The 10,880-nt window shown below is 54.0% G+C and overlaps 1 protein-coding gene across 1 annotated transcript in view; it reads left to right on the forward strand.

Annotated features, from left to right (window-relative positions):
• The window catches only part of RSPO4 (R-spondin 4), a 40,781-nt gene extending 34,066 nt beyond the window's left edge, over positions 1-6,715 (forward strand). The window contains exons 4-5 of the mRNA XM_007193396.2: positions 1,535-1,720; positions 5,100-6,715. Of these exons, the coding sequence (XP_007193458.1) occupies positions 1,535-1,720; positions 5,100-5,203 (290 nt within the window). The 3' untranslated portion in view covers positions 5,204-6,715. The remainder of the gene's footprint in view (positions 1-1,534; positions 1,721-5,099) is intronic.
• Positions 6,716-10,880: the final 4,165 nt, after the last annotated feature.

Raw genomic sequence — 10,880 nt, forward strand, 5'->3', positions numbered from 1 at the left:
CTTTTCCCCACCCCATCCCCACACATCCCTTTCTCCCCACCCTCTGCCCATTGCTGGGATCTTGGCCACAGCCCCTTGCCTACCTGCCTGCCTCTGGTCTCACTGCCTCTAGCCCAGCTGGCTCATTCCAGAAGCAAGAGTGATTATTTCAAAATGACAATCTGATCAGGCTTCTCTTCTGCTCAAGGCCCTTCAATGGCTCCCATTGTCCTCAGGTAGAGCCCCCAGGCTATGGGCAGTCTGGTCCCCATCTGCCACCTCTCCACCCCTATCATTTTTTTCCTTCTCCGTTTGAGTCCGTGCTCCAACTTCCCCATGGAGGGCAGTGTCACGCTGGGGATTTTGTTAGGGTTATTCCTTTCACCTGGAGCTCTTCTCCCTCCTGCCCCTCCCTGAGCCTGGCTAACCTCCCCACCCCTACTTCAAGACTCAGATCAGGAGTCTCCTCCTCCAGGAAGCCTTCCAGGTCACCCAGGCTGGGACCCTCTGGTCTCCCACAGCTGCCTGTTTTTCCCCATCACTGTAAGAGCACCCTGCCTTCCAGCCTGACCGCTCTAGACAGTGAACTCTGGGAGGCAGACCCAAGACCAGCAGACAGACCGGCAAGGTCTGTCTTGTCCCTGCTGCACCTCAGCACCCAGCACAGCATGTGCACACAGTAGGTGCTCAGTCTTTTTTTCCCAAATGAATGCATCTGTGAAGGACCATCATTCTAAGGTCTGGAGAGCTGGTTTCTGGGCCCCACTAGATCTTAAACACTTGCAGTTCTGTTTTGTGAGCTCCTTCTCTGTTCCCTTAGCAAGCCCCTCACCTGCTCTAGACCTCAGTGTCCTAATCTGCAAAATGGGGTATTAATAGCTGCCCTATTCTCTGCCTACCTTTCAGGGACTCTTAAAAGAATCAAATGTGAAAGAATACTATATATGTTCATATATTTTGAAAATTTCTCCCTACTAAGACCTTCTATGTCCATGACTTCATTTTTCCTCACAACAGCACAGTGTAGCTCCCACTCGTACAGCTGATCAAAGGCACACGATCAAGTTCAAAATCCAGGTCCTGGCCCCAGGGCCTCCCAGCTGACCTTGTAGCCTCATCTCCTGCCCCTCCCCTCCTGAACCTTCACTCCACCCCCAGTGTAGCTTCCTCGTCCCTCACACAGGGTGGCCAGGCCCCCGGGCTGTGCACAGCTGCCCCGCATGCACTTCCTTCCATCACCACCTGATGAAGAAGTCCTCTCTCCCTTTAGCTCCTTTGTCACCTCCTCAGGGAAGCCTTCCCCTTTAAAGCCACACAACCAGTCCCTCAGGCTTCTGGCCCGCAGCAGCCTGTGCTTGCTCTAGTACAGCTCTCATCCCAGGCTCTTACAAATAGCTGCTTAAACGTCCCCCTCTGCTCCTTGTAATAGCCTGTGACTCCTTTGCATGAGGAAATGGTGTCTTCAGGGAACTGAACCGCTCAGACCCTGCCCTTGATCTGAGGAACACTCACTGCCGGCTGACCCCATCTGTCTGTCTGTCTCTCCACCTCACAGAGGAGTGTGAGCTGGGCCCCTGGGGCAGCTGGAGCCCCTGCACACACAACGGGAAGACCTGCGGCTCAGCCTGGGGCCTGGAGACCCGCGCGCGGGAGGCCGGCCGGGCCGGGCGGGAGGAGCCAGCCATCTGCCAGGTGCTGTCTGAGTCAAGACAATGTCCCATTCGGAGGCCCTGCCCAGGAGGTGAGCACCAGGCCGGGCACGGGGGGCAGCAGCAGGCAGGGCCCAGGGTGGCTCTGAGTGGCCTTGGGACACAGCCCCCACAAAGAGTCCCTGTAAGACTGCCTGAAAGCCCCCCACTAGCCACACCTTTCTGTGCCTTGAGCATTGCCCCCTCTGGTGTCCTCCTACTGGGGTCAGTCCCAGACCCCTTGGGAAGATCAAGCTTGCCCTTTCCAGCGGGAGTTTGCGACCCTTGCAGACTGACACCTCCTGTCAAAGGACTTGGGACACCCTCTTTACACTCTGAAACAAAGTCATGGATGATGTGACCCACTTGCACTGGTCTTTTTTTAAAAAATCAGTATGGTGCCTAACTATAAAAGAGAAATAAAAGAAATTTCATTATGGCAGCGCTTGGGCCCAACACACCAGAGAGTACTGACTGAAGTCAAATCACGGTGAAAGTGGTAGCCATCCACAGTCAGGGCCTCATGCACAGCTGTGTTGCCATAAGAGACGCAAATTCCCAAATGGCGACCAGCTCTTAGTAAAGTCCAACAAAACTGTCTGACTTCTCGATTGACACCACGCTGGCAGCCCTAGAATATTCAGTAATGGGACAAGTGTTCGCAAACACTTGGCATTCACACACGAGACAGAGTTCAACTCTGAGCTCCCTGCGTGAGGCTGGAGCAGCCATTAGAGAACTGGCTGAGATGGGGCCTTCTTCCTGGGGGACTGTCCCACGCAGCACGCCCCCATCCCCTTCCACTGAATGCCCCAGGGACCCCCTTCGTTGTAACAACCGAGATCACCGCAGAGTTCCAGAATACGCCAGGGGCCACGAAGAACCACTGATTTAAATAGAAGAGAGGCCGCAGAGTGTGTGGGTAAGATGTAAACAGTGAGTAGTAATAATGTGGCATTAGCTAATGTTAACTGTGCACCTACTATGCACAGGGCACTGTGATAATTCTCTACACTCATTAAGTCATTTAATCTGCACAATGACACTATGAGGTGGGTATTGTTATTATTCTAGTTTTACCAATGAGGAGATTAAGGCCCAGAGAGGTTGAGCCACTTGCTCAAGGGTCACACAGCTAGGGAAGGGTGGACCTGAAATTCAAACATAGGTCTGTGTGCAAAGAAGAATCTACAGCCACGGTAAGGGTGAGGACCCTGGAGCCAGGTCACCTGGGGCTCACTGGGTCGGGGTGGAGTCAGGACTTAAACCCAGGGGCACCCCTGGTTTCAGAAGGGCTTGTGGTGTCTGGGTTGGGAGTGCATATAACAGAGATGGAGGCCCCTCAGGGCCACAGTGGGCAGTTGGGGACAGAGGATGAGTTTGAGATGGGACCAGAGAAACTAAGAGACCCCAGACCTGAGGAAGCACCCACAGAGACGGACAGGTCTCTGTAGCACTATGGCCACATCTCTCATGGCATTTGAGAGCTAGTGGCTGATTGGCTGTGGAGGGATTGAGAGAGGAAAGCTGTTCCCCCAGATAATAACAGTAAGAATAATAACAACAATAGCAACAGCAGCAAACATTCATAAAGCGCTGATCACATGCTGGGCACTGTGCTAAGTGCTTTGTAAATATGATGCCTTTAATCCTCACAACAGCCCTGCTGTGGGCTCCCTGCGGCATCTGCTCAAATGTCCCTCCTCAGAGAGCCTTCCATGAGCTTCCCCCAACCAAGAGTCACTTTCCATCATATCACGTCACAGCTCTTAAATCTTCCTGAAAAGATCATGCACATTCTTTACGTGTTTAATGTCTTCTTCCTCGATAGAGTGGGCCCTCCAGTGAAAGCAAGTTCTTTGCTTTATTTCCAGCTCCCTCTTTAGCACCTAGAACAGGGCCCGGCACATAGTAGGTGCTCAGTCAACACTTGTGGATGGCAGGGTGAGTGGGTAGGCAGGCCTAGGGAAGGGGTGGGGACCCAAAGCCTCTCACCCCATTTCCCACCTTCACAGCTGGCAAGGGCCCCTCAGGCAGCCCCCCACCCCATCCCCCAGATGCTTTCCTCCCCTGAGGGCTGACACAGTCAGCGGGAGCTTAGAGGGGCGCCTGGCTTCAGCGCCCCCGAAGGGCCCAGGAGTGGGTGTAGGGGGCCCCAGAGCGGGCAGCCAGGTCTCAGGGGATGACCCTGAGTCTACCCTGAGAAGGGAGGAGCCCCGACTCCAGAGGAGGCAGGCACACAGCTGATACCCAGGTAATAAAATTGCCCTCCCCTTGCCACTCCCAGCTCTCTAACTGCCTCACCCTGTGACCTTGGGAAGTGGTTCCCTGAGCCTCGGTTTCTTCATGTTCAAGGGGGCACACGGCTCCCGTGGGAGAAGAGTATGGGGCCAACGATGGGTGAAAATGGCCTGAATGTGGAGACACTTTTAAAACAGAAATTTAGGGCTGGCCCTGCTCCCAACCATGCCTCAGTCTTCTCACCTGTTGATAATAATAATGACAAAAAACAATGGGAAGAGCATTCCAGGCGGAGGGCAAAGCCAGTGCAAAGGTGTGGAGGTGGCATGAACCTGCCAGTGGCCAGGACGGTGTGAGCAAGGGGGCTGGGGTGGGTGGGGGGAGGCCACAGAGACAACGTGGTCTTTTCCTCCAAGTGAGTGAGGAGTCACTTGAAAGTGATGCCCAGAACTCCAGCCCAGGCTGTGCCACTGAGTTAAGCGAGGCCCCTCCTGGGCCTCAGTCACCTCACCTGAGAAATGGGACTTGATAAGATGTTTATGTTAGAAACTCACCCCAGCTCCACGGGGCATGGGGAGTGGGGCGCAATGGGGTCAGGATCCCGAGGCAGGTCTGGGGTTTGCATCCACTCCCCACGGTGGGAACTGGGTGAGGTACAGACCCCGGTGACGGCGTCAGATGGGGCAGTGGGCCTGCGCCTGCCTACCAGCTGTTGTGAGGGTGACGTACTCAGCGGGAGCGTCAGCTAAGTGCTGACGTTACTGTGGCCGCTTTGAGGGCAGAGCTGGGCCCCAGCTGAGTGGGAAGGTTGGTGCCGGGACCCAGGTGAGAGGTGTTGAGTCTCCAGCGTAGAGCCCTGTAAACCGCGCAGTGAGTGCGCGTGGGAGTGTCATGGGCGCCCCCTCGAGGCCACCCTAAGTCCCAACTGGGGTCCCAACAGTGGACCTCCAGGCCTGTTGGGGCAGCTGCCCAGCATGGGTGGTGCTCAGCAGGTCAGCGCCCTCCCCGCCCCCCGCCGAGGAACTGAGGGGAGTGTCCGGTTTGGGGTAAGTGATGCTGCCGTCCCAACTCCGAAAAGGAGGGACTGTCGGGTCAGCACCCCCATGTCATTCCGAGCCTGCTGCGGGGAGTGGGGGGCACCCTCGTCTGTCAGGATGGCCTCAGCAACAACGCCCCGCGCTCTCGTTGCAGAGAGTAACGCCAGCCAGAAGAAGAGCGGGAAAGATCGGCGCCCGCGCAAGGACCGGAAGCTGGACGGCAGGGGGGAAGGGAGGCCCCGCCCAGCGCCCGCCTAGGCACGCCGCCCGCGGCCAGACCGCCAGCAGCCGCGAGCTTTGTCTCGCGCCCCTCGCTCTCTTGCTGCTGCTTCTTCTCTTCTTTCTCTCTTCTCTTTCTTTCTCACCTACTTCTCCTCTCTTTTTTTCTTTTATTTCCTGCATTTCTTCCACTTCTGTTTTCCCCTTCTCCCTCCCCTCCTTTCTCTTCTTTCTCTCTTTCCTTTTATCTTTTTCTTTCCTCCTGTTTTTCTTCTGTTCTTCACTGCTTCCCTCCCCCCGACACACATGCACTAAGACAGAGACCGACTCCTGTGCACTCCACCCCTCACCCCCCTCGCTCTCTGTCTCCTCCTTAAAGAAAGCAAACATCTTTTTCTAGGCCTTTCCCGGACCCTTCCTGACCCCTTTGCAGACAAGGTGTTTCTAAGAGCAGGGCCCAGGCCACAGCCCAGGCAGGCTTACTGAGTCCTGAGAGACCCGCTTCTGCTCCAGAGGAGACCCCAGAACCCGGAGCTGTGGGTGCCTCCAGCTCTGGCCAATCCCTGGAGGCATTTCCACAGCCCTCAGCCACCAGCTCCCCTGGGAACCGCCTGGAAGAGTCTCAGGGCTTCCTGATGCCCCAGCTGGGACTTGATAAGATGTCTCCTCACGGAGGAGCCACGACGGGGCCTCTAGCTGGTCAACCAGCCCCGTGCCCACCTGTGGCACAGAGTCACCCTCCTGGGAACTGCCTGCTGCCCTCATCAGTGCTCCCTCAGCACCCTCCCTCTCACAGTTCCCTGGCCCCTGCTTCCTGAGCCCACGGTACACCCATGTCCTGCACCAGGTGGGGCTGTCAACCCTGGAGGAACCACCAGCCCATCCTAGAAGAGGCCATGGAGGCTGAAAGGAACGTTGAGATCATCCAGGCCACTCTGTTCGCCCCTGGCTCCTCCTGCCTGTTGTACCGCTGGGGAAACTGAGGCCTGAGAAGGGACTTGCCCAAGGTCACACAGGGAACCCAGGGGCTGTGCCTTCCACCTGTTGGTTGCCCCGCTCAGCACACCCAGAGCTGAGAGGAAACTTCGGGAGCCCTTGGGGAGGTGAGGAAGGAAGTTGTCAGATCAGGAGCAGGGGAAGATTCCTCCACTCACCCACAGCACCCCGAGACCCCAGCCTGCGACCCCCGCACACCAGCCAGAAGAGCAGGAGGAGGCATCCCCTCACTGCCTGTCGTCCCGCCATCAAGTGCCTCCTTCTTCCTTTGCTCCCCTGACTCCCAGGAAGCGGTGCTCCCAATTCACATTGGCGTTTCCAGCAGCCAGGACCAGGGAGAGCGTGAGACCCCAGGGGCCCGGGAATTGGGGCTGTCAGCTGGCTGGAGGAGAGGCTAAAGGTGATGCAGTAGCACATCCCCACCCGAGACAGCGCCCACCCTCAGGCCTCCCTCCGCCTGGTGCATGGGGATCCCCTAGCACTGCCTCCAACAGATTCTGAGGAACCTGCCCCTTCCCAGGCCTCAATCCCCCTCTCACCTCCCTGAGGTCAGCAAGAGCCCCTTGCCTGGCCAGGCCACCAGCTTCTCTTCTGCAAAAGTTTGTGCCTCTGAAATGCTCTGTTGTTGTTGTTTCAATACCCCACTATTTTTTTTTTTTTTAATAAAGTGAAAAGAAAGAAACTCACAAATGCTTCTTGGGCATCAAGCAGATGTTACGAAATCATGATGCTGAGTTTGGAGTAGCCGAATCTAAATGATGTGGGGTGGTTTTCTCTGGAATGCCCGGGACCAAGAGGGCCAGGGTGTGCCAGGGACTGGGTGGGGGGTGTGGGGGGAGAGGAGAATTTGGCCCTCAGCCCCTTCAGGACTCCTGTAAGAAGGGGGCTCGGCCAGAGGCAGAAGAGAGCAACCCTGTGCTCCCCCCACTCCTGTGCCTTTCAGCCCCAAGATTACAGGAGAGACCCCAGGAACCTATCTGTGTGCTATATGACATGTCTGAGGGGTCAGGGACACCTAAGAGGTGTGACAATTCCACGGAGCCGTCTAAACTTCCTGGGCTGCTGGTGAGAGGGGCCTCAGCACTGGGAGGCACAGATCCAAGTCCCGGCCTGTCACCGGCAATCTGCGGGGTCAAGGCCAAATCATTTCCTCTTTCTGGGCCTCGGTGCCCCCGTTTGATGGATGAAGAGGAGGCATAACTGGATTAAATCCATTGCCCAACCTGGGTGGCCCAACAGCATCCTCTGGGTGCTTCCTAAAAATTCAGATTTCAGGGCCCCGCCCAGACTTACTAATTGTGAACAAATTAGGAACAGACAGTGAGAGCAAACGTTCATTCCAAGACAAGATCAGGGGAGAGGGCAGCTCTCAGATGACTTCCAGTCTCAGATCACTGGGTCTAAACTTGAGGGGGCTGCACTTTTGATTCTGACCTCAAGGCTCAATAATCTGATTCTACAAAGTTTATATTCTAAATGGAGTTTTCTGATAAGATTCAAATTCTAGGATGCTGAATGTTCCAAATTCCACAATTCTAAGACACAAAGATAGGAATGGAAAGTTCCAGTCCTGCAATCCCCTGGCCATGTTCTTTCCCTCAGGGGGCCTGGTCCTCTGCCCCAATTGGGGGCTGTGGACAAGATTTTTTCTAAATGTTTTCAAATTAGGAGATAAAGTTTCTTCAGGGCCTAAGCCCCTCCTATAACCTTTGGATCTCAGATGTTTCCCTGACCCCCAGCTCCTAATCCTTAACAATCCCAGCCTCTCCCACATTCTCCTGGGGATTTAGGCCCCTTACTGGGAAGGAGACCCTCCCAGGTAACCACCTCTTAGAGGCCAAACTCAGAGAGAAGCTCAGAAACTGATGGGGCCACCCAGCAAGAGAGGACTGTCAGGCAGAGTACGGGGGAGGTTCCGGCTTCTGGCCCCTCCGGATGCTACCCCAGTGGGAGAGAATTAACAGCTTAGCCCAGGTTTAGGAGCTCCCGCCTGACCCCTCCAGCGGCCCACTCCAGCTGGGCCCGCTAAGGCCCTCTCGCCCCGGCTCTGCATCCGCCTGGGCTCACTCCGCACCTGCCTGACGGGGCACCACGGTGCCTGTCCTACCCACGTCCTGTCACTAGAGGGCGTCACCCAACCAGGAACAGGCTCATAACCGAACAACACCGCTTGCGATGGTGGCTTCGGATGACTGGCGTTCGCAGCAGCGCGGAGAGGGTCAGACCTCAGAGGTCCAGGGCCCAGGCCGTTTCTTGCACAGAGGGGAAACCGACTCAGCGGAGAACCCCCGCCCAACATCCCATAGCCAGTCTCCATGATGGCGGCAATTATGGTCCTCCTGCCAAGACACACAGCGCCCCCGCCCCCCACTCGTGGAGCTTCATATATCTCCATTTCCACGTATATGAAAACCATCCTATGTGGTCCCTCTGGCTCAGGAAATGTGCATTCTTATAATAACAAAAATAATAGTAATAATGATAATGATGACTAATAATGCCAGACACTGCTAAGTGCTTTAGGGGCAGTATCTCATTTTCCTCGCTTTTCTCTCAGTATACTAACTCCCATTTTTCTGACTGCTTCCTATGCACATACATTTTCACATCCTTTATTTCTACCACCTTCACAGCATCCCTGAAAGCCAACTTACAGAAGAGGAAATTGAGGCTCAAGTTAAAGTCATTCAAAAGTCATTGATCTCATCTCTTCATCCACTCAATAAATATATAAAGTGCCTGGGACTGTGCTGGGTGCTGGTGATAAGGACCCAGACCTTGTCCCTGGAGCTGTCACTCTGTGGACAAGTCCATACAATGGTGTGATAAGGCCCCGCACAGGGGACGGGATCTAGGAGGAGGGACAGCAAATCTGCCTACAGCCTATGGGCATCAGGGAACTCCACCCCCAGCACCAGAGAGCCAAGCTGGGAACTGAAGAATGAGGGAGTGTGAATGAGATGGGTGAGGAGGGTCCCAGCTTGAGGAAACAGCAGGTGCAGAGGGGCCTAGACTTTCTAAGCCTCTTAGGCTGTCAGACCCTGGAACACAGGGACACAGCCTTGGGGTCTGCTGGCTCCCTACCCTGCCGTCCATGACTCCCAGGCTCACCTGTAGAAGTGCTTTTCCATTCAACCTGCCACCCACAAGGCAGAATAGATCATCCAGCCAGACCTGCCAGTAAAGAAGCCACCTCCGGAGTGGGTCTGCCAGCCCTGGCCTTTCCAGCCCCAGCTGTAGAATCCTCCTAGCCAAGGCCCCAGCAGAGATAAGCCGGGCCCGCTCTGCCCTGTCTGGACTCTGATCCTCAGAACTCATGAGCACAATAAAATGGTTGTTGCTTTCCGCCTCTAAAGTTGGGAGGTTTTGTAGCAATAGACAACAGGAGCAGGGGTTGACAGTGGCTCCTTTCTCCTAGGGTGGAGGGGCAGATGGCAAGACCACAAATCCCATCTCCATCTCTGACCTTCAGGCAAGTTATGAGCCTTCAGGCAAGACCCTGTACTCTCTGTGCCTCAGTTTCCTCATCTGTAAAAGGGGAAAATAAGGGTATCCCTCCTGTTGTCACTGTGAGGTTTAAATAAGTTAATATATGAGCAAGGGTTTATATACACAGTAAGTACTCAATAAATTTTTTATTATGACATATATTTTATTTATTCAATCAACTAACATTTCTTATGCACTAAGTCTGAGCCAGGAACTGTGCCAGGCACTTAACATTAAAAACTTAAATTCATCCTAGGTTCCTAGAGCCCTCTGAAGTAGATTTTGTTATTATTCCTATTTTTTACAGACAAGGCATCTGAGGCTCAGAAAGTAAGTAGTGGAATGGGAACTCAAACTTTTGCCCTCCACCAGGCGGCCACTTCATTCATGCGCAGACACCCATGGAGGCATGTCCCACTCATCATTGCTCCCTTACGGCAAAAACATTCATCCAGAACAGGAATTCCAAATGGCTCTTACCTACACACTGGAAAAGATGGTCCACCTCACTCAAATTAAATGACAATAAAATTACACAGAGCTACTATTTTTCACCTATCTGATTGGTCAAGAGCCAGAATTTCAAACCACAGGGCCTCAGGCAGGCTGTGGGCGAGCCTCTGGGGATCTCTCCTACCTTCCTCAGGGGAGGACATGGCCCAGCCTCTACAGAAGAGAGTTGACGACCTCTATCAAAATTACAATGCGCGTGTCCCCGACCCAGCAATCCACTTCTAGTGATTTATCCTCTAATTAGCCTCGTTCACATGCAAAGTGACAAGTGTACATGGTACACGGCTGTTCCCTGCAGCCTGTGTGTGATCACAAAAATGTGAAAACATCCTGAACATCTCTAGGAGATCTGTTTACCATATAATCGCAGAGCTTGTGATGGAATGCCACGCAGCCGAGAAGCCTGAGGAAGTGGGTGGTGTGCTGGCCTGGAGCAATCCCAAGATACATTGTTACCCAGGAAAGGCCAGTTGCACAACAGTGTGCAGTGTGCACCAGGGCTGGGGTTGAAGGGCATGGAAAGGAGACTTGCTTTTCTCTTTTGTTCCTTTTGACTTTTAAGATATGGGAATATACTACCAAGTCCAAAAAATAAAAATGAAATACTTTGGAGACATTTTGCAAACTGGTCATTAAGTACTCCTAATAAAAATTCAAATGGCCTTGACATAAATTCTGAAATAAAGCATTTTTCAGACAGTGTCTTGGAGACACGTCC

The sequence above is a fragment of the Balaenoptera acutorostrata genome, chromosome 15, assembly GCF_949987535.1.
Source record: "Balaenoptera acutorostrata chromosome 15, mBalAcu1.1, whole genome shotgun sequence".
Lineage (NCBI taxonomy): Eukaryota > Metazoa > Chordata > Mammalia > Artiodactyla > Balaenopteridae > Balaenoptera > Balaenoptera acutorostrata.